At 40.6% G+C, this 24,613-nt stretch overlaps 1 protein-coding gene across 1 annotated transcript in view; it reads left to right on the plus strand.

Moving 5' to 3' along the window:
* Positions 1 to 24,613, plus strand: part of Ash1l (ASH1 like histone lysine methyltransferase) — a 112,916-nt gene that overhangs the window by 55,512 nt on the left and 32,791 nt on the right. Inside the window, exons 7-12 of the mRNA XM_028753089.1 lie at positions 5,596 to 5,669; positions 8,005 to 8,050; positions 8,144 to 8,252; positions 15,229 to 15,435; positions 15,608 to 15,754; positions 24,276 to 24,384. Of these exons, the coding sequence (XP_028608922.1) occupies positions 5,596 to 5,669; positions 8,005 to 8,050; positions 8,144 to 8,252; positions 15,229 to 15,435; positions 15,608 to 15,754; positions 24,276 to 24,384 (692 nt within the window). The remainder of the gene's footprint in view (positions 1 to 5,595; positions 5,670 to 8,004; positions 8,051 to 8,143; positions 8,253 to 15,228; positions 15,436 to 15,607; positions 15,755 to 24,275; positions 24,385 to 24,613) is intronic.

Raw genomic sequence — 24,613 nt, forward strand, 5'->3', positions numbered from 1 at the left:
CCAGGCAGCCAAGGCAGCAGGAGCTTGGAGCAACTGACCTCCTTGCTCCACGGTCGGGACACAGAGATGTGGAGACTTGCAGTTGCTCAGCTTGCTTTCTCTCATTTTATAGTCTAGGGTCCCTGCTTAGGAATTAGTCCCACCCATAATTAAGGTTGGTCTTCCCCTGTTAAATTTATATAATCAAGATAATCCCAGTGGCTTATAGCCATAGAAAATGAGCACTGGTGTCATAACTACCACTTGTCACCTTGACATTTATACACACATCACTTTTAAGCTCTCTTCTGTTCATAGGCTCATTACCATACTGTAATATAAAATATCTTCAGTCCAACTTTAGAAGACCACAAAGATTTTAAAACTTTTTGCACATTAAAAGTCAGTGTCTAGCCAGGCATGGCACATGCCTTTATTCCTAGCTGTTGGGAAGAAGAGGCAAATCAGTCTCTGTGAGGTCAAGACCAGCTAGGGCTATAAAGTGTGACTTCATCTCAAAATGAATGAATGAATGAATGAATGAATGAATGAATGAATGAATGAAATCAGTTTCTTTAGCTATGAGTTCCAATAAAAAAAAAAACAGTTTACATATTTCCAACATTAACAGCACATTCCTGTTTTAAAAGAAAAGAACTTAGACATAGCAAGGAACAATCAAACCAAAGCAAAATAAAAATTAGGAGAGCAAAAGCTAAATCTTATAACTCCTTGTCTGTTATTTGGGGCTCATAATACAGTCAGCTGGGCTCCAGACGGCACGGGCAGAGCCACCTCTTCATCTTTACTACAGGCAGCACATGTGAATCCTTCTCTAGGCTGGCTCCGTGGAATGCCCACTCCTCTGCACACTGGAGACATTCCATGGTCCAGGTATTTTCAGTTTCCTGGAATCTCCATTTCAATTTAGGCTCTACCTTCACAGCTTGAAGCACTGACACACACACACCCCCAACCCCGGTGCCTCCTTGCAAGAGTGCCAACCCTACAGTCATTCCCTGGCCTCAGCTGCTTTCTGAAGTCACACAGAAAACTCCATGACCTCTTCAGTGTTACATCTTTCTTACTTTCAAAACCAGCAAATGGACAATAGTGCCTAAGTCTTCTAGCTTCTTGGCATCTAGCCTGGCCTCCTTGTGCCAGCTTCTGTCAGCTTTTATGTGCCATCCTTAGGTCCATGCTTTTTGTTTAAGTTTGGTTTTTGTTATTATGTCCGAGTGTTTTGTCTACACTCGTCTTTGCACTCAGTGAATGACGTGTACCTATAGAAGCCAGAAGATGTCAGATTTCCCTAGTACTAGAGCAGCTACAGATGATTGTGAGCTACCATGTGGTTGCTAGGAATCGAACTACGGACCTCTACCAATGCTGTCAACCACTAAACCATCCCTCCAGTCACTTTTTGCTGGTTTTCAACATGTATATGTTATGTGGGTATGTCTGTGGGTCTGTGTGTCTGAAGGACGTTCATCCCACAGCATGTATATGGAGGTCAAACAATAACTTTGTCAAGTTGGTTCTCTCTTTCCATGTTTATATTAGTTCCAGGGATCAAACTCTGGTCATCAATTTACCCAACAAGTACTTAGACCTATATAAGCCATCTCACCAGCTCTGGGTTGATGCTTTTGGGGAAACAGGGAATCCCTTCAGCAGCTGTCTATTTCATTTCAGGCTGCCTTCCTTCAAATAAGCTTGGATCTTCTCAAGGTATAGCCTCTGGACAGGTGCATTTTGCCCTCAGAACACCTGTACTGTTGTCCCAGTGCAGCACAGCTTCCCTACAGTGGTGCCAAACTGTGAACCAGTTACAGTTGCTTTCTCAACACCAGCCTGAATTCTCTCCTGTCTTGAAATTTCCTTTACCAAGCAATCTAGTCTACTATTTAACTCAACTTTCTCAGATTCTCAGATCAGAGAGAATTAAGGCAGATTCCTGACCAAACATTACATGAATGGTCCTTATCTTATGGATTCCTCGTACCACTCTGAAATCTTATGAACTAGACCTCTACTTATGACTTTCTCTCAGTATTCGGTCTTCAGTGTTCCAGCCTGAATAAGTAAGCTCTGCTCCAGCAAGCCAGGGCTCATCTACAATTCAACCACATAATAGTTCTAATGTCTGCGAACCACATGATCAGGGTTACCACAGCAGCTGCCCCTCTTAAGAACTAGGTTTTTTCCCCCACTGTGTTTCAAACGTGATTGGTTGACTATTTCTAGCTCTTTAACTGTTCATGAATTTTTCCTTACTTTCCCCTTTCCCTCTAGAGCAGCAGTTGAAAACTTCTGGGTCTGAACTCATTTGAGGGTCACATATCAGATTTATGTTATGATTCATAACAGTAGTAAAATTACAGTTATGAAGTGGCAATGAAATAATCTCATGGTTGGGGGTCACCACAACATGAGGAACTGTATTAAAGATCTCAGCATTAGGAAGGTTGAGAACCACTGCTCTATAGTCTATAACAGTAGTAATATCTACCATATTCAGCCTTGCAAAGAAGTCTAAAGTGAAGGGGAAAAAAAAAAAAAAGGTCGGGCGGTGGTGGCGCACACCTTTAATCCCAGCGCTTGGGAGGCAGAGGCAGGCGGATTTCTGAGTTTGAGGCCAGCCTGGTCTACAGAGTGAGTTCCAGGACAGCCAGGGCTACATAGAGAAACCCTGTCTCGAAGAAAAAAAAAATAAAAAAAGAAGTCTAAAGTGCCTTTTATTGCAACATATAGATATTCCTTTCAAGTGGACAATATCCTTATTTACCATAGTAAAGATTTGACGTCCAGGCTTCATAAGGACAACCACATCTCCATTTATTTACTTTTAGTTACATATTTATGATATGTGTATGCTTATGTGGGTTTATGTGAGCCACCTGTGTAAGGTGCCTGTGGAAGCCAAAAAGTATCAGCTCTCTTGAAACTTACAGAAGATTTTATAACACTTGCTATTGGAGCTCAGAGCCAAACTTTGATCTTCTAGAAGAACAATAAGTGTTCTTAACTGCTGAGCCATCTCTGTCCTCCAAACAGAGATAGTCTATGATCATGTTTTTTCTTTGTTTTGAGGTAGGGACTCACATTGTAGTTCTGACTGGCCTGGAGCTCAGTAGGAATCTGACTGCCTCTGCCTCCGAAGAGCTGAAATTGAAGGTGTGTATACCACAACCATTTCTAATTTCATATACTTTCACTTACCTCTAGTCCTGGAACATCTCGGGCTTTACTATCTGACTCCATTTCAATTGAGCCATCACTGCTTTGCTTTCCATCTCTATCTGAGAGGAATTGTATTCTGTTCCGGCTACTGGAGATTTTGCCATCTTAGAAAATGTTGAACACATGGTGCATAGTTCTAGAGCAAGAATGCAGTCCTCAAGCTTGGTGACAAAAACATCACATCCAGTTCATAGCCTAATTTTTTTTAACTTTATGTATTTAATATATGGATGCTCTGCTGGATATATATCCTCAGGCCAGAAGAGGGCATCGGATCCCATTACAGAGGGTTGTGAGCCACCATGTGGTTGCTGGGAATTGAACCCAGGACCTCTGGAAGAGCAGTCAGTGCTCTTAACCACTGAGCCATCTCTCCAGCCCCTCATTTGTAATGGCTCAGTTGATACTCAGGTTGTAGTGGAAGGTCTTCCATGTAGGTAATTTTAGTTCTCACAGTTACACAGGCTCTTTTTGTCTTCAGTTGTCATCATTACATGCATTAAACAAAGAGGAATGTCAGTCCTGCTAGGGAAGCCTGGCACCAGCCTGGAGTCTTGATCCTGTGAAAGTGGTAGATGGGCCTGTAAGCAGAGCTCTGGTGTTGAGGTCAGCTTGAGTAGGTGTGAATGAGTCCTTTCCTAGGAGGACAAACTTTTTTTTTTGTTTTTTGTTTTTTGTTTTTTGTTTTTTTCGAGACAGGGTTTCTCTGTGTAGCCCTGGCTGTCCCGGAACTCACTCTGTAGACCAGGCTGGCCTTGAACTCAGAAATCTGCCTGCCTCTGCCTCCCAAGTGCTGGGATTAAAGGCGTGCGCCACCACCACCCGGCTGAAAAACATTTTTTTAAAGGAGTTCAAAACCTTCCTGTTTGTCTTTACATTTTCTAGAGAAAACATGTATTGCAGGCAAACAATAGAATCAACTGTTCTCATGAAAAGTTTGCTCTCTCTGTCTCAAAAAACAAACAAGAGTAATGCCAGGCATGGTGGTTCATGCCTTTAATCCCAGCACTGAGGAAACAGATTTTTTTCAGTCAGTATTAAGAGTCTGCAAAAGCTGATTGGTGGTGATGGTGCACACCTTTAATCCCAGCACTTGGAGATAGAGGCATAAAGATCTCTCTTGAGTTTCAGGACAGCCAGAGCTACACAAGAGAAACTCTGTCTCCAAAAGGAAGAAAGAAAAGAGAGTGGGGGGGGGGGGAGGGAAGAAGGGAGGAAGGAAAAGAAGAGAAAGAAAAGGAAAGAGAAAGTAGTAGTTCAAGGTGCAGGATAATGCTAATAGCATCTTAAATCCACTTACATGTACTTCTCTTTCTACTTTGTGTAGCCCTGGCTGTCCTGGATCTCATTGTGTACACCAGGCTGGCCTCAAACTCAAGGAGATCTGCCTGCCTCTGCCTCCTGAGTGCTGTGACTAAAGTGGGGTATACTTATTTTATTATTACATGTGTGTTTGTGTCTATATGTGAGTATCTTACCTGTTCAGCAGCCGGAAAAGGGTGTCAGATCCTGTGAGGCTGGAGTTACACGCAATTGTGAGGCACCTGTGTGGGTGCTCAGAACCAAGTTCAGGTGCTTTAGAGACTAGTATGCAGTATTAAGTGCCTAGCCATCTGTCTTCATATATGTATATATGTACATATACATATATGTATGTACGTGTGTGTGTAAATATACACACACACACACACACACACACACACACACACACACACACACATCAGAAGCCATAGTTCAGGAACTGGTTCTCCTTCCACCATGAATTTGGGGACCAAAATCAAGGTGTTTTACCTGCTGGGACATCTCATGGGTGACATGTATTCTTCAGTTATATAAATTCAAGTATATCCCTTTTCATTTCTTTTTAAACTATTTAATTTTGTATGTGGGAATATGTTTCACAGTGCCACATAAAAGTGGAAGAGCAATTGTAGGAATCCAGTTTCTTTCTTCCAGCATGTTTGCTCCATGGATCGAATTCACTTAGTCAAGCTTGATAGCAGATAACTTTATCCATGAGCCCGCCTGAAATTCTGCACCCCTCCCTTTTTTGTTGTTGTTATTGTTGTTGTGTGTTTGACTATTTTACCTGCATGTATTTATGTGCATTCTGGTGTACCTACTGCCTGCAGAGGTCAGAAGAGGGCATCAGACCCCTGAAACTGGACTGACAGATATCCTGTCCTCCACAAGAGCAGCAGAAGCTCTTAACCACTGACATTCTCAGCCCTTATCCCTTTTTTGTAGCATTAACCTGATTTTTCTCGAGATGAGTATAAATTTAAAACATATTTTGCATGTGACTATTTGCTCTCTTTGTATGGACTATATGTCAGAATAGTTGTTGAAATTGATAGTGTTTTCTAATTTCAGGAAAGTATCTCAGACAGAAGAGAATTGACTTCCAGCTTCCCTACGACATCCTCTGGCAGTGGAAACACAATCAGGTACACAGGGCCTGGTGCCTCTCTGACCAGGTTTTCTGGATAAGAGTTAGGGAGTAGGGAGGATAAGTTTGTTTCCTTTGACTCTTTGTGATGATATCTCAGGATATATTGAGAACTGTCCTTTTAAAAGGTTAGAGACCAAGAAAAATGAATTTGTGCACATATTTAATGTGCAAAAGCCTTTGCTCATATTTCAGAATTACAGTAAATTCCTGCTTCAGTGGGCAACCTTCTCTTCTTATTCTTATTGCTTTAGTAGCAAAAAGTTTGTGCTATAAGAATTCTGTTTCATGCAGGTCTTGGAAGAATGTAGATGAACTGCCAACAACTCTTGGGGGAAAAAAAAGAATCCTCAGTCCTTAATTAAGTTAAAGGTTCTAGGCACTATCTTTAGAACAACCATAGGGGTGTATAGAAGCATTCATACAAATGAAATCAACAACAGGTGGTTTTGGCGGTGTTTTTTGAGTTTAGCTGAAAAGTTATCTTTGGTGGGTGTGGTAGTGACAGCTGCTTATGCAGTCAGGAGGCAGAGACAAGTAGATTCCTGTGAGTTTCAGGCCAACTAGAACTGCATATTAAAACAGTATCTCTAAACAAAAGTTAACTCTGGAAAAGCAAAACCAATTCAGTCTCTTCTGCCTCCTCTTTTCTGTTGGTCTCTGAGTTCTTAAAGAGTATCAATTTGGGGGTGTGGGGGGAGAAAGAATGGAAAGGGTATAGAGATGAAAGGATAAAAGGGTGGATTATTATATCTCCTTTTAGACTAGAAAGCAACAACAAGTCTCAAATGTAGAGAAAATCTCTTGTGTACTGTGTGGAAGTGTCACCTGTCAATAAAAACCTGATGGCCTATTAGCTGAGGCAGGAAATAGAGGGTGGGACACCCGGCAGAGAGAGAGAGAGGAATCTGGAAAAGAATCAAGATGGAGCGATTCAGCCCTGACTCTTGAGGAAGACAGACACACGAAACTGAGGAAAGGTAACGAGCCTTATGGCAGACATAGATTAGGCTTCACCTAATGGAGTTATGAGCAAGTGGAAACAAGGCAAAGCGTACGGCCTAGGCATTTATTTATAAATTATTAGGTCTCAGAGTCATTATTTTGGGAGCTATGTGCAGGTGGAAAAACCCTGAGCCTACATGAACTTGGATATTTGTGTCTGTTTTTATTATCTTTGGTTGGAAGAATTGCTTTTGTTTTAATTTGTTTTTAGGACAGGTTGGTTTTTGGTTTTTGTTTTTTTTTTCATTTTTGATTATGGAGAAGGGGCTTTCAGCATGTACTGAAAAAAAGTGATGAAATAAATTGTGACACGTTACTAAATGATAGTGTTTAGTTCAAATTACTGTTTCTTTCACAACATACCTTAATTCAAACATTAACACTCTTTGCTGAGTACTTCATATTACACAGGCTGTCACTGAACTTGCTGTGTAGCTAAAGCTGACCTACACCTAACACCTCTGAGCCTTCTGCTTTCATGTCCGTTCTGCTGGAATTACAGATAAGCACCAATAACACATTCAGCTTGTTGATTAAACACCCCAATGAAAATCTTAATGTTGGTTTTCTGAGATTCCCAGTCAATGTGTGTGATGGCTGAGAAGCCAGTTAATCTTCCTATTTTCATATAATTGCCCTATAAATAAACCTTACACATGTTTAGAGTTTACAGAGTTTTGTGCTTTGCACCCGAGGGGTTATACTGAGGCTTGAACATGCATTCTACCTTACTTTACATTACCTTCACTCCCAACTCCTTCCCTTTCATTTCATAGGAGCAAGTAGAATCTAAAGTTATGCAAGTGAGTAATAACTTTGGTCTTCAGAGTGCTTTTTTTCATTGTTATCCAGCAACATGCTAAAGAAAAAAATATTGAAAGTACATTGCTGTTTGTCAGATGTTATTAGACACACCTGTAATCCTAGCACTTTGGAAAGATAGTGAAGAGTCAAAAGTTTACATAGAGAAATCCAAGGCTGTATAGATGGTGTCTCAAAAAATTGTTTATGTAGTAACTTTTTGTAAACTATTTAGTGCTTATTAATTCTAATTCACTGTCACCCTTTATTTATCGAAAGGAAACTAAAAAGATCACTCTATTTTCCTCAGTCATGTTCAGTTCAGAAAGTTTCAGAAGTATTTACTGTGTGTAGCTTAAATTAAGCTTATAGTGATTCTCCTGTCCACGGGTTATAAAGGAGAGCCATCATACCTAGCATCCTACAAATATTTTGTGTGAAAAGAAGACACTTCCTGTATTTTTAGGGGTTGATGCCACACTGTCCTTTGAAGCAAAATGCTTTATCAAGATTTTTTTTTCTTCTAGCTATACAAAAAGCCAGATGTCCCCCTGTATAAAAAAATCCGTTCAAGTGAGTAACCTTCAAAACATCAATGTTCCTCCTGTCTTGATACTTGAAAGATAATTCTGTATATTCAAAAACTTTTATTTGCTGTCTTCTAAGATGTCTACGTTGATGTCAAACCTCTTTCTGGTTATGAGGCTACCACCTGTAATTGTAAGAAGCCAGATGATGACACCAGGAAAGGCTGTGGCGATGACTGCCTCAATAGGTACTGTAACTGATTTCTCTAAAGCTAAGTTCTAAGGGCTGTGTATGTGTGCAATACTACCTTTCCTTTATCCTCTGTGTATAGTACACTGATACTAATGGACTAAAAACAGTGCCAGAAAGACTCCTGTGTACCTAAATTTAAAATCTTACTATTGATGAGATGTGGGGATGGTTAATTTCAGCTACCTTCCCTAGGGGAATTTTCTGAATATGATATGTAATCTTCTAATCTATTAATATGCAATATATTTTGTTTGTTATTTTGTCAATTGATTTTTGTTTACTTTCTTGAGACATGATTGCTCTATGTGACAACCCTGGCTGAGCTGGAACATGCTTTGTAGACCTCAAACTCAAGAGAGATCTGCCTGTCTCTACCTCCCAAGTCCTGGGGTAATAGGCGCCACCATCACCCAGTTAATAAGCAAAGTATTAAGTGCCTTCCTAGCTTTCAGCATTTGGTAGGGACAGTCCAAAGGAAAGGCACAGTTTTTGTTTTTTTTGTTTTGTTTTGTTTTGTTTTTTCGAGACAGGGTTTCTCTGTGTAGCCCTGGCTGTCCTGGAACTCACTCTGTAGACCAGGCTGGCCTCGAACTCAGAAATCCGCCTGCCTCTGCCTCCTAAGTGCTGGGATTAAAGGCGTGCGCCACCACTGCCCGGCTTAAGGCACAGTTTCAAGGAAAACTATGCTAAGGAACTACTAGCATGTGTAAGCGTGCACATGATCAGTGACTGCTATGAGATGGTAATAATGGCATCAGAAACATTATGTTTGTGTAGGGTTAACTCATTTGGAGATGATGACTATTTTTAGTGGAGACTACTTGTTTTCTGTTGTCTTAGAGCTATGCTCTTCCTGCTTAGCCTCCCAAGTGCTGAAATTTTAAGCATACTCTACGAGACATAAAATGGAAATTCCTAATAGAAAGGAAAAGAGAAGAGATAGAATTTGTGAGTTTTAGTAATGCAGATAAATTTACAAAAAATAAAGAACTTAATGTTCTGTGTATGGCAGCACACACCTATAATCTTAGCACCGTAAGGGCTAAAACAGCAGGAACCACACAAATTTTAGGCTACTCTGCTCTACAAAGTAAGTTCTGAGCCAGCTGAGGCTATATAGCTAATCCCTGTCTCAAAAAACCCTGAACTACCAGTTTCCTTTACATCATGATCTTGACCAAAGGTAACTACTTCTGAAGTCCTCGGCTGCCCTGTCAGCTGGAGAGATTGGGTTGAACATGCCAGTTGGGAATCTTTCCTGGCTTATACTACTATACATGCATAACATACAAATAAAATATTTTATACATAAATATAGTTTTATTATTGGTAATAATGTTGGTATAGATAGATGGTGAGTTTTTAGAAAAGAATTATTTACGTGTGTGTGTGTGTGTGTGTGTGTGTGTGTGTGTGTGTGTGTGTTTGTGTTTGCCTATGTAAGTTTATGTACACCTCATGCATGCAGGAACTGAGAAAGACCAGAAGGCATTGCATTCCTTGGAGTCGAATTACAGGTGGTTGTCAGCCTTCCTATGGGTACTAGGAACTGAATCCCTGTCCTTGGCAAGAGCAGCAAGCAAGTGTTCTTAACTACTGAGTGATTTTTTTTCCTACCCCCAATTATCAGACTTTTTGTACTGACTTTTCACTCAGAAATGTTTTGTTTGTTTGTTTGTTTGTTTGTTTGTTTGTTTTTGAGACAGGGCCTTATCTTATAGCTCAGTCTAGGCTAGTATCATGTGCCCAAACTGGCCTCAAACACAAAACAATGTTTTTGCCTTAGCTTTTAACCCATCTTGTTTTTGTTGTTTCATTTTTATGAGACAGGGTTTAATCTGTGTAGCCCTGGCTTTCCTGCAACTTGTTGTATAGGCAAAGCTGGCCTCGAACTCATAGATCCTGCTGCCTCTTCCTCCAAAATGCTGGGATTAAAGTTGTGCACCACCATCCGGCTTGCTTTGATTTTTTTTTTTTTTTTTTTTTGTGGTTGTGTTGTATGTGTATGTATAAGTTTTATGCTTTGTGATAATAACCATGCCCAGCTAATTACAGATATTTTAAATTTATACATTATCACTTTAAAGAACTTTCTATCATCTGTCAAGTTGATAGGCCAAAATTGGCCTCCTCTGTTTTGGTCAACTAATTTAGTTTCAGTGTCTTACTATTAAAAATGTCCCTGGAGCCAGGATGTGGTGGTGCACACTTTTCCTCCCAGAACTTGAGAGGCAGAGGCAGGTGGATCTCTGAGTTTGAGGCCAGCCTGGTCTACAGAGCACGTTCTAGGACAGCCAGGACTAAACAGAGAAACCTTGTCTCCAAAAAACTAAAAAAATAAAAGACAAGTAAAGTATGTAAAATATTTTGATACAATTGTGACTGTTTTAATTTTTTAAATTAATGTTTATTTATGTGTGTGGGGTTTTGTCAGCATGTCTGTATGCACACTACATGCATACCTGGTGCTCCAGTAGGCTATTAGAGGGTGTGTAATGCCGTGGAACTGGAGGCCTGCTTGTCTGGAACAGCAGCCAGTGCTCATAATCACTGAGCCATCTTTCCAGCCCGTAATTCTGGCTTCTTAGAATTGGCTTTGGTGTATCTGTCTTACTTCCTGACCTTACATTTTGAGAATTTGATTTGGTTAGTTTGGTTTTGTCTACTCTCTATCTTTTATATTTTGTTGACTTTTTGCAGTTTTCCTAACCTTAGGACATAGAAAAGAGGGAGCCATGCTGGGAGGTAAGCCTCACTGGCGAGACCCTGAGCTGTCCTAGCAACACTAAAAATAAGATGGGTCCAAGTTGCCTGAAGATTTAACCACAAGACTGACATTCACCACTTTAAATACATTGGTTATTTTCTATCACTTTTGTTGGCACAGGTATTTTATTCTTTACATTAGACTGGGAAGCATATATTCAGTACTAACAAGCCTACTTAACAACCCAGAAAAAACCCAAGACACAATGCTCACAAACAAATGCCATGTTAGGCTGCTCACTACAAAGAAATCTATATTACAGAATACAAAATGAAGAATGTGATGAGTCCATACATGAGTAAGAGAAAAAAATCAACCCATTATAAAGTCTCCATTAGATGGAACTGTCTAACATGTAATGTTGGTTTGGATTTTCCCCCCAACATATTTTTATTTATTCTTGGGGAATTTTACATCATACACCCCTATCATCACGTTTACTTCTCAGTCCTTCCCTGTCCTTTCCCATACACAACACCTTTTTTACCCCCCTCGAGCACGAGAAAAAAGTCCAGTGTTTGTTCTCTATAATGACTTTGTCTTATGTTTTCGTTGTTTTAAATTTGTGTAAATATTTGGTAGGATAGCAGGAATCTTGTTTTGGTTGATTAGTTGGTTGGTTGATTGATTGGTTTTTTTGAGACAGGTTTTCTTTTTTTTTTTTTTTTTTTTTTTTTGGTTTTTCGAGACAGGGTTTCTCTGTGTAGCCCTGGCTGTCCTGGAACTCACTCTGTAGACCAGGCTAGCCTCGAACTCTCGAACTCAGAAATCCGCCTGCCTCTGCCTCCCAAGTGCTGGGATTAAAGGCGTGCGCCACCACCGCCCGGCGAGACAGGTTTTCTGTGTAGCCATGACTCCAGAATGCTGGGATTGAAGGTGTGTTCTACCATGCCTAGCAATAGCAGGAATCTTAAAGGGATACAAAATTAAACATTTTGTTGTTATTTTTTTTAGACTGTGTAGCCCAGGCTAACCTAAAACTCAGCTATCTGCCAGCCTCTGCCTCCTGAGTGCTGACATTAAGAAGACATGTGACCTGTCCCCTGCCAGCAGAATCAGTCACCTTATAGATGAGTTGTTTGTTTTCAAATTGTCCTATAAGAAGTGTGATCCAGGACGATTCTTCTAAATAGATAATGGCTGTTGAGGCTGATGAGATGGTGCAAAATGTAAAGAAGCTGCTGCCAATCCTGTCAACCTGAATTCTATCCCTGAACTTACATGGTAAAAGGAGAGAAGTCAACTCCTGGAAGTGATAGAGACCACGACACATACTCTATGGGTATTCTCATGTGTCTGCATGAGTGCGTCCGTGTCTGTATGGGGTGTCTCTCCTCATAAACAGATACGTAAATAAATGTTAACTAGAATTGTTTTGTTTTGTTTTTTAATGTTTTGTTTTGAAACAGGGTCTCACTTTGTAGCTTTAGCTGTCCTTGAACTCACAGAAAGCCATCTCCCCCTGCCTCTGGGTGCTAGGATTTTGTTTTGTTTTGGTTTTTTTGTGTTTTGTTGTTGTTGTTGTTTTGGTTTTTTGTTTTTGTTTTTCGAGACAAGGTTTCTCTGTATAGTCCTGGCCATCCTGGAACTCACTCTGTAGACCTCGAACTCAGAAATCCACCTGCCTCTGCCTCCTAAGTGCTGGGATTAAAGGCGTACGCCACCACTGCCCGGCGGGTGCTAGGATTAAAGACCTTCATAACCACACCTGTCCTTAAGTGGGCCTTTTTTTTTTAATTAATTAATTAATTAAATATATTTGAGTACGCTGTCGCTGTCTTCAGACACACCAGAGGAAGGCATCAGATCCCATTACAGATGTTTGTGAGCCACCATGTGGTTGCTGGAAATTGAACTCAGGTCCTTGGGAGAGCAGTCAGCGCTCTTAACCACTGAGCCATCTCTCCAGCTGTTACATGAGCTTTTATAATTATTTCACATCAATATTTTAAATATTGTTACTAAGTTTCAAAGTTAAGCTCTTTGGTTAAAAACCAGCCTTAAAACTTTGAACTTAGTTGTCTTTGGACAGGTATTACCTGAAGTGTATTTGCTCCAAACAGGAGTGGCAAGATAATATCAAAAGTGACAGGTAATTAAAGAAAAAAGATAAAACCGAGGAGTGTGGCACATGCCATGTATCCCAGCACGCAAGAGGCACAGGTAGGAGGGTCTTGTGAGTTTGAGGCCAGCATGGTTGACATAGTGAGCTCCAGTTCAGCCATGAGTACATAGCGAAATAATTGTTATAAAAAGGAAGTTTTTTCTAATTTTATATACTCTGAAAAATACTCTGTGTGTCTGTGTGTATGTATATTACAAAAGCTCTTTTTGAATTTCAGTACAGTTTTTTCCTTTATAATTTTTTTCCAGTTACATTTGTTGTTAGTGTATGTACTGTATCTTGTGTGTCTCTTTCTCCCTCTGTGTGTGTGAGTGTTTGCGTGAATGTGTATGTGAATACACTGAAGAGGCCAGAAAAGGTTTTCAATTCTTTAGAACTTTAATTATGTAGGTGGTGTGAGCCACCAGATGTAGGTTATAGAAACCAAATTCGGGCCCTCTGGAAGAGCTCTTAGCCACTGAACCATTGCGCCAGCCCCACCTAAGTGTACATTTTTATGCTATATATGAAAATGCTCTGTACATTTGAAAGATGGGTCAGTTACTAAAGTGTATGTTGTGCAAGCATGAGAACCTGGGTTCGTATCCCAGTACCCACATAAATGCCCATGTCTTGTGACTGTAACTCTGTCGTGGTGGCGCTGGGTGGTGGTAGTGTGATCACATTCCCAGAGTTTACTGACTAGCCAAATCTAGCCAATCTGGTTCTCTGGTTTCAATGAGGGATCCTGTCTCAAAAATAATTGGAGGGCAATAAAGAAAGATACCAATACTAACCTCTGACCTCCACATATACAGACACATACAGTGACACAGAATACACACAGAGTCTTTTGGTTTTTGTTTGTTTGTTTGTTTGTTTGTTTGTTTGTTTTTTTGGTTTTTCAAGACAGGGTTTCTCTGTGTAGCCTTGGCTGTCCTGGAACTCACTCTATAGACCAGGCTAGCCTCGAACTCAGAAATCTGCCTGCCTCTGCCTCCCAAGTGCTGGAATTAAAGGTGTGTGCCACCACTGCCCGGCCAGAGTCTTAAAAAATAAAAAGATCCAGAAATTTGGAAAGGACATGTGATGCAGGTCTGTAATTACAGCAACTGAGAAGGCAGAGACCAGAGGATCTCAAATTCATGGCCATCCTCGGCTACCTAGTGTGAATCTCAGGCCAGTCCACACTATCTTATACAGCCCGGTGCACCACCCTCCCAAAAATTAGACATTGTTATTGTTGTGCGTGATGTGCAGGACATGACATGTGGGCTTGATTCCGTTTGTCTTTACATCAAACTTGGATCACCAAGCCTACAAGGCAAGGAACTTAACCATGTTGCCCTGTTAGAAATTTTTAAAAACACAACATAAAGAAGTTATATAAGCACTTATTCATTTGTTATGTTCAGTTTTTTTTTTCTGGGCTTTATTTTACTTGCCTATAATTCCAGCATTCAGTAAGGTGAGTTAAGATCAAAAGGCATGGCTGGAAAGATGGTTCAGTGGGTAAGGGTACTTGTTGCTTTCACAGGAGAACAGCGTTCAATTCCCAACACCTATGTTAGTTGACAAACATCCATAAATCCAGTTCCAAGAGATCCAAATGGCCTCTTGTGATTTCTACTCACATCCACAATAAGAACTATAAATCAAGGGCTGAATATGGTGGCACAGACCTTTAATCCCTCACTCAGGGGAAGGTGGATCTCTGTGAGTTTTAGGCCAGCCTGGTCTACAGAGCAAGTTCAAGGACAGCCAGGACTGTACAGAAAATCCCTGTCTCAAAAAAACAAAACAAAATAAAGCAAATAGCAATGAAAAGATTAGTGTGTCTGCAGCCATACCACCCTAAAGGTCCCATTCTCCTGAGACAGACTAGAGGACTGTGAGCTTTATATAGCAGTAGAGTGTAATCTGTGTTCTCACTCCAAAATTAGGATAGTTAACTTTAGAATTATGTATCTTTATATCTTTAGATATTTAGCTACTCTTGGCAAAATTATTTCATTAATTAAATTTTAAAATAATTTGAATATATAAAATGGATACAGTAAAAATGTAATATATAAATTGATTGCAATTATTACTTTCTAGAATGATCTTTGCTGAGTGTTCCCCTAACACTTGCCCCTGTGGTGAGCAGTGCTGTAACCAGAGGATACAGAGACATGAGTGGGTGCAGTGTCTGGAACGATTTCGAGCTGAGGAAAAAGGTTGGGGAATTAGAACCAAAGAACCCCTAAAAGCTGGCCAGTTCATCATTGAATACCTAGGGGAAGTTGTCAGCGAACAAGAATTCAGGTAAATGATGATATTCCAATACAATGATGAATCTGCAAGGTGAGGATAGAGAATCAAAGATGGAAACTTTACTGTTATTTTAATCACTAATTACTGATTTGATGATTGATGTTGAGAGTAGCTGTCTTCCCGTTTAACCAGTAATTGGGTTTTGATTATTTCTCTTCTTCAGGAACAGGATGATTGAACAGTATCATAATCACAGTGACCACTACTGTTTAAACCTGGATAGTGGAATGGTGATTGACAGTTACCGCATGGGAAATGAGGCCAGATTCATCAACCACAGCTGTGACCCAAATTGTGAAATGCAGAAATGGTAAGAAAGCGTGAAAAGGTGAATCGGAGACCTATAATTATACCAGATCCTTCAGGAAGAGTAACTTTTGCTGTTTCTTTGGGTTATCCTTACTACTCTTGCCGTAAACATACAGCAATCATGGAAACACTGACCCTAGTACTTACTGAGTGCTTACTGCATGCTAGGTAACTACTTTACAAGTGTCATTTTATTCAGCCAGGTTATACTGCAAACATACTACCTATCTAATGGATTTGTCAAAAAAAAAAAATGTGAAATGTGAGATTTCTTCACTTAAGTGGTCAGATCTAATTGAGAAAGAAAAGAATCATAGAATTATTGAAGGGCTGGAGAAATACTTAGCAATTAGGAACACATACTGCTTTTCCAGAGGACTGAGTTTGATACCTAGCACCTATAATTCCATCTCTGGGAGATGTAAGACCTCTGGCCTCTGCTAGCAACTGCCTCACAGACACATACATATATGTGCACAGAACACATGTACATACATATAATGTTTAAAATAATAAAAAGAACCCTGTGGAGGACACCCTTGCAGTCCTGTCCCTCAGAAAGCCAGTGCAGGGGTACAGTGGTTAGCATATACTGTTCTTGCAGAGAACCTCAGCACCCATTTGTATGCTTACTCCTACGATGACTCTAGCTGTAGAGGATCTGATTCCTCTCACTTCTCCTAATAAGATCATTTCAATTCCCAGAACCCATACGGTGGAAGAAGAGAACCAACTCCCATCAGTTGTCCTTTGACCTACACACACACAGACACACACACATGTATACACACTGTACATATGCACACGCCTATACATACAATAAGAAAAAAGTATGTGGCTAATACGAACAGCTTCATCTTTTTTCATGGATTTTAATAAAGTGTAATTCCCATATATAAAAATACACAGGTTTTAAGTATATATTAATTTTTACCAGTATATTCATCCACAAAATCCACACCCCTATGAAACCAAAACATAGCAAACATTTCTGGAAGGTGAGAGACTAGAGATGGAGTATTTACCTAGCAAGCACAGAAACTCATCTCTACTTCTGCCAAGTGAAAATAAGGCCAGCCATGATGGTACATGCTTTCCCCAAGCTGAGGCACACAACCTTATCCAGCCTACTTTGCAGCATGAGTTCCAGGCCAGCCAGGGCTACAGAGTGGGTCCTTGTCTCAAAACAAATAAACCAAACCAGGATCTTACTACGTCGTACTGGCTGGCCTGGAACTCTGTACATCTGTTCCAGGCTGTTGTCAGATGTAAAATAATTCTCTTGCCTCTGCTACCAAGTATTAGAATTTCAAGTATGAGTTACAACAGCCAGAATACCCTTCTCCTCCCATATTCATTCCTCTCTATATTCTAAAACAAATTTTGATTTAGTTTCTATGACAATCCATTTTAGGGGATTGGGAGGGCTAAAGAAGACAGTTTCTTGCCTCCACAAAGAACATACACATACCCACATAGCATAGACATATACCCCACATACATGCACACACAACATAGACATATACCCCACACACATGCACACGTCTATAATCCTACCTCTTGAGAAGCTTAAAACCTGAGAATACTGAGATTAAGGCTATCGTGGACTACAGAGTGAGACTTTGTCTTTTTTTTTTTTTTTTTAAATATGGCTGAAGAAATGGTTCAATTAAGAGCATAACTACCTATCACTCCAGTTCCACAGTATCTGCTTCTCCCTTTCTAGCTTCTAAAATACCAGATATGCAAACAGCACACATACATACATGCAAGCCTTCACACATACAATAAAATAAATTGGAGGGGCGCCTAGGTGTAGTGATGCATGCCTTTAATCCCAGCAGTCCAGTTGATATTTTGTGAGTTCTAGACCAGCCAGAGCTGTGTAATGAGGCAAACACAAAAACAAAAACAAACCAAGACTGCTCAGCTAATAAATAAAGATATTTTCCACCAAACCTGACACCTTGAGGTTTGGTCCATGTTCTCATGGATATACCCACATGGTGAAAAGAAAGAACCAACTCCTAGTAGTACCTCCCTATGTATGCACAAACATATACATATGCCTGCACACAATGTAAGTGTTCGAAAAATAATAATGAGATGAGCTGGGCATGAGAGTTGACCTCTTTTTTTTTTTTTTTTTTTTGCTTGCTTGTTTGGCATATGGTCTCACTCTGTAACCCTACTTATCCTGGGACTTGTTATATAAACCAGTCTGTCCTAGAACTTGAAGAGATTCTCCTGCCTCTCTCTACCTCTTGTGTCCTGGGATTAAAGGTGTGTTATGAATTAATAGATTCATATTATAAATTCAATTCTTTTTTTTTTTTTTTTTGGTTTTTCAAGACAGAGCTTTTCTTTGCAGCCGGGGCTGCCCTGTAACTTCTTCTGCCTTGAACTCTCATATAGAAAAAGTTAGAGAAAAGGGTAAATCCATTCAAAAACTCGTTTTCCTAAAAATCACATAACTGGAAACTCTGAATACATATCCCAAGATATTGAGTGTAGAATTAAAATTGTATACTAAAACAACTTGAGGGCCATATCCTCATTAATAGTACTTAGATATACTGTAATTTGTTTAATTTGGGGTTTTTCTTTGTTTTTGAGATAGGATTCCCTGTAGCCCAGACTGACTTGAGCTTTTCATTTACCCGAGTTTGACAAGGAACTTGTCTTTATTACACTTATATGTATGTTTACTAATATGTAAAGTAAATATGTCTCAGTATATGTATGTATGTACACTGATGACAGAACACCTGTTATGTCATGGCACCACTTTGTAGGTAGCATTTCTCTCTTTCATGTGAGTCTCAGGGAGTCTCAGGGACTCCAGTCATCAGGCTTGGTAGCAATTGCCTCTCTACCCACTGAGCCTTCTTGCCAATCTGACTTTGAGCTTCTTGATCCTCCTGTGTATAATTCAATGTCAAATTGAGTACAAGGAGACAATGTCTCAAAAAGGGGAGTAGCAGGACTAGTCTTAAACTCTAAGGCTATCGTCATGGTGAGATGGCTTATGGGGTAAAGGCACATGCTGCCTAACCTGAAGACCTGCATTCAGTCCCTAGGACCTAAATTGTAGAAGGAAAGTATCAACTCCCTGCAGTTGTCCTCTGCATGCTCTTCATGACCCCTCCCCAGCCCACACACACATTCACTAAGTGTAGGAAAAACTGAAAATAAATAACAGTCTTAAAGGTAGCTATTGTCAACAAGTTTAATCCCGTTATACTGAAAGCCCTAACTAAATGATCTGGTGAGAAAAGGAAGAAATAAAATAGGATTAACAGACCTGTGAGCTCAGCAGTTTAGGAAAGCACTGTCTCAGACCCACACCAACACAGTAGCTAAGAAATAATCAAGGGCTGAGATACAGTTCAGTCAGTACTTTCCTAGGATGCACATAGCCTTGGGTTGATCCCTAGCAACTCAAAACAAACATTGTGGTACAGTCCTATTGTCCCAGCTCTCAGGGTATAGAGGAAAGAGGATTAGAAGTTCCAAGTCACCGGGCAGTGGTGGCACACACCTTTAATCCCAGCACTTGGGAGGCAGAGGCAGGTGAATTTCTGAGTTCGAGGCCAGCCTGGTCTACACAGAGAGACCCTGTCTCGAAAAAACAGAAACCATAAAAAAAAAAAAAGAAAGAAAAAAAAACAGAACTTTGGTTTAATGCCTACTGCCCATGTGAAAACTTGCCACCATGGTGTACACCTATAATCTCAGTGCTGGAAAGTAGAAACAGCCAGAAGATATCTGTGGCTCACTGGTTAGGCAGTTTACCCACTTACTAAATTTCAAGATCAGTGAAAAGCAGTTCAAAAAGTGAAGTGGCAAACAGTTGAGGGAAAGAGAGTATGTCGTCCTTTGGGCTTCACATGTATATACACACACATACACACAAAAAGAAAGCATAAGCCTAGATAAATGGGAGTGAGCCAGCAAGATGGCTCAGCAGGTAAAGGTACTTGCTGCTAAGCATAAGAACCTGAGTTTGATTCCTGATGCCCACATGTTGGAAGGAGAGAACTGACTCCCACTAACTGACCCCAGATCTATACATAATGTTTGTTGCACATATGCATCTGCACACAGACACACACAAAACATCAATAAATAAATAATAAACAAGGTAATGCATACTTGAAGAGGATTTTTGTAGCCACCCAGTGGCCATGGACAAACAGGGCTCACCTGAAAGGAGGGCTAGAAATGAAAAGAAGACGGAGGGGCAAGAGAAACATGAAACCAAGACAAAGTTTTCCGATCTAGGCTCAATTTTTTATATTCTGACTTGTATATATAGGGAAAGCCCACCCAAACCCATCCTCTGTTTCAGCTGGACACTGTTGCAAAGCAGGCTCAGCAGGCAGTCTGTTCTAAGTTCTTGCAGAAAGTTACAAGTATAAACAAAGCAGCTGACTTCACCTAGGTATTAAAAGTCCTGTGTGGCAAACAAGGTCTGTTCTTTGTGCTCAGTGCTGGGAAGGGTGCAATTTGTATGTTTATCTGAGAAAGGACTTATATTTACCCATATGCTATAAAATCAAGAAGACTATACCTTATCTTTAAAATCAAAAAGGAAGGAAGAAGAAAGAAAAAGTATTATTTATGTATATGTTAGAATATGTATAAGCTCACAGAGTTCAGAAGGACATCACATCCATTGAGTTCAAGCTGCCTGATTTACTGGGGAGACTGAACTTGGATTCCCTAAGATAACAGCAAGTACTCCTAATCACTGAGCCATCTCTCTAGTTTCCCCATTTTTTTTAACAAATGAAAGAATAATTACTGTATAAAGGAAAGATAGGCTGAACATGGTAAAACATAGCCTGTCATCCCAGTGCTCAAGAGATGGGGACAGACAGGTCAGGAGTTGCAGTTCAAGGACAGGTTGGACTACATGAAACCCTAAACAAAAAAACTAGATGTAGATACAGATTTGATTTCAAGGTTTAAGACCTATATCTGCCCTCCAAAATGTCTAGAATTAAGGGCTGACAAAGTGGTCATAAAATAGTATAAAAGCAAGCCAAGAGTGATGGCACATTAATCCCAGCGCTCAAGAGGCAGAAGCAGGCCGAGCTCTGTGAGTTCTAGGCCACCTGGAATACATAGTGAGAACTTGTCTCCAAAAAAAAAAAAAAAAAAGTGTAGAACCATATGAATGATGTTTAATTGCCAGTGAAGTGAGAATTGGTATAACTTCTTTGGTAAAACAACTTCTTCTTCTTCTTCTTCTTCTTTTTTTTTTTGGTTTGGTTTGGTTTTTCAAGACAGGGTTTCTCTGTGTAGTTCTGGCTGTCCTGGAACTCACTCTGTAGACCAGGCTAGCCTCAAACTCAGAAATCCGCCTGCCTCTGCCTCCCAAGTGCTGGGATTAAAGGCGTGCGCCACCACTGCCCGGCCAGGTAAAACTTCTTTAAAGGAATCATTACCTCTTAAAAGCCCAGCATCCCTATTCTACTCCTGGTGTAAGGTTATTGCCTTGTAGCTGGTGGTGGTGGCACACACCTTTAATCCCAGCAGGTGCAAGGTAGAGGTGGGTGGATTTCTGTGTTCCTAGCCAGGCTGGTCTACAGAGTGAGTTCCAGGACCCAGGACAGCCAGGGCTACACAGAGAAACCCTGTCTCAAAAGAAAAAAAAAACTCTGTGTGTGTGTGTGTTCCTCAAAATTGTATTATTTATATACAAGATGTGTATAGCTGTTTCACCAGTCCTGACATCTGTGGAGACTGCTGAGAACAAGACTTCCAAAAGGCAAATGTAACTTGAGAGCTGAGGTGCAAGGCCATTTGATGGCTATAATAAGCAAGGACTTAGAGCCATAATGAACACTTGACATAGCCCTAGAGTACTGGAACTTATGATGTAGACTAGGCTAGCCTCAAACTAACAGTGATTCCAAACTTTGGCAAACAAAACAAAAGCAGAATAATCTGGCAAAAGGTAATTTGGAACCATCAAGACAGTAGCATAGTTAATGCCAGACTCTGAAGCAGCCTTCCCACAGATGTCACTGGATACAGAATTCATGATGCTATACTCATGTGGACTCAAACTAATGAAAAAGTAAATTAAAATTATCTGCAGGAGAATAGGTATATGAAGTATATTTTATTTACCTGGAGTAGAAGACTATACAGTATGTAAATGTACAAACTGATGTACGCGACTCAGGCTGACGCTGAGAGGAAGACACTAGGTGTGATAGTGTATACACCGTGTATACACCGTGACCAGGGCACAGGCAGCATGGCCCAGTGCATAAAGGGTTTGTTGCCAAATCCAGGTTCAATCCATGAGATCTACCTGGCGAAATAAAACTTGACTCCCACAGGTTATCCTCTGACCATCACATGTAGACTGTGTTGTTTGCAAGCCACACATAGACTTAATCATACAGAGAGATCAATAAAATTTTTAAAAGGTGTGGTGGCACACCTTTTAAATCGTGAGTATTTAGGAATCTAAGGTAGGAGGATAGCAAATTGCAGGCCAGCGTGGGAGCTACCTAGTGAGTCTTTATCTCAAAAATAAACCATAACAACAACAACAAACTATTGGCAAGGGCTAGAGAGATGGTGTAACCATTAAGAGTACTTGCTACTTTTGAGGGCACTAAGTTCAGTTTCTAACACCCATGAAGGACAATTTAGAACGAGCTGTAATACTGGCTACAGTAAGTCTTATGTTGTGTTATGACTTCTGTGGGTACCTCCACCCTTTCCACAGAGATATATACATACACACAAAATTGTATTAAGGGCTGGAAAGATGGCACTGTGGTTAAGAACACTTGCTGCTCTTGCAGAGTACCTGGGTTCCAGCAACCACATAATAGCTCACAGCTATCTGTAACTCCAGTTCTAGGGGATCCAGTGTCCACTTCTGACTTCACAGATATCAGGCATGCACATGGTGTACAGACATATAAGTAAAACATTCATATACATAAAATAAATCTTTTTAAGGTGTATATTATCTATGTTCCATTTATTTGAAGTGCAAAATAGACAAAATTAATAGACAGTGGGAAGATGAGGAAGCGTTGGCTGCTGTGGCGTGAGTGCTGATCCCAGAGCTTTCTGAGGTTATGCAGGTAACCAGTCAACAGCAAGAACTAACTCGGCAAAGGAGAGATTCAGAGATTTTATTGTAGTTTTGTATAGTGTAGATTTGTTTTGTTTTCCTAGAGATTTAACATAGATCCTCAAGGGCAGTTCTCCTTTGTTTTTTTAGGAAGGGTCTTGTTTAGTCCAAACTGACCTCAAACTTTCTATGTAACCAAGATTGGTCTTGTACTCCTGATCATTATACTTTGCCACAGAATACAGTTATAAGCAAGTGCTACCACTCTTTGGTGTTGGGGCAGTGTTTGGTTGAGGGTTGTTTTGTTTTGTTGTGTTTTCATTGTTGCTGATTGAGATGGTGTCTCACTGTATAGTCTTTGGCTGGCCTGAGCTTCCAGTGTCCATGGTGCCATTTACCTTTTCTCCTAGCACTCTAGAGACAAAGAAAGGCAGGTATCTGTGAGAGTAAGGCCATTCTTGTCTACCTAAAGAATTCAAGGAAACTAGGGCTACAAACAAGATCCTGTTAGGAATAGAAGTGGGGAGGTTGTGGGAGAAGGAGGAGGTTCTCGGAAGGGCAAAAGTGGTGAGGCATGTTTATAATCCCAGCACTAGGCAGGTTGAAGTAGGAGGATGTTTCACCATGAGTTTGAGGCTATGTAAAAAGACAAGCAACTGGAGATGCAGCTCAGCTGTGTCTCTGGCTGGCTGATATGTACAGAAGCGTGACTGTGTTCACCAATACCAAATAAATCCTGTCTGGTAACGTGGACTAGTTGTCTTAGTACCAAGGAAGTGGAGTCCTTAGGATCAAAAGTTCAAGGTCAGCCTTGGCTATGTCTTGAGTTTGTGGTCAACATAAGCTGCTACGTGAGACCCTCCCACATAATATGCTGGGGTGGCCCTCAAAACAGAAACTGACATGTCTCTCTGTCTGAGGCCAGCCAGGGTTGCAGAGTGAGACTTCTCTTTGGAAAGGAGATGGGGCAGGGATTCTTTACAAGGTCCTAGCTGATCTGAAACTCACTATGTTGACTGAGTTGGACTAGAACTCACAGAGATCTGTCTGCCCCTCTGCTCCTGAGTTCTGGAATTAAAGGATTAATGCAGTTGACTCTCTTTTTAAAAAAGTCTTGCTGGGCAGTGGTGGCGCACGCCTTTAATCCCAGCACTTGGGAGGCAGAGGCAGGCGGATTTCTGAGTTCGAGGCCAGCCTGGTCTACAGAGTGAGTTCCAGGACAGCCAGAACTACATAGAGAAACCCTGTCTCGAAAAACAGAAAAAAAAAAAAAGGTCTTTTTAAAAAGGAAAAAACAAGGCTGGAGTGTGATAATGGGGTATTCACCTAGCATGCTATGATAAGATACATGTTATTTTGCTCATCTTGTGATGAGAAATCCCAACTTTTATTCTGTTCTTTATTTTCTAAATAGGTCTGTTAATGGAGTGTACCGTATTGGACTGTATGCACTTAAGGATGTACCAGCTGGGACCGAGCTCACCTATGATTACAACTTTCATTCCTTCAACGTAGAAAAACAGGTAGTTATTTGAATACCAGAGGGAGCCATTGAGGCCAGCCTGGTCCAACTCTGTGTCAAACACCAGAAGAAAGAAACTTTAAAGCCAGGCAGTGGTGGCACACAGCTTTAATCCCAGCATTTGGGAGGCAGAGGCAGGCGGATTTCTGAGTTTGAGGCCAGCCTGGTCTACAGAGTGAGTTCCAGGACAGCCAGGGCTACACAGAGAAACCCTGTCTCGAAAAACCGAA

The sequence above is a fragment of the Grammomys surdaster genome, unplaced genomic scaffold (assembly GCF_004785775.1).
Source record: "Grammomys surdaster isolate TR1022 unplaced genomic scaffold, NIH_TR_1.0 125946, whole genome shotgun sequence".
NCBI lineage: Eukaryota > Metazoa > Chordata > Mammalia > Rodentia > Muridae > Grammomys > Grammomys surdaster.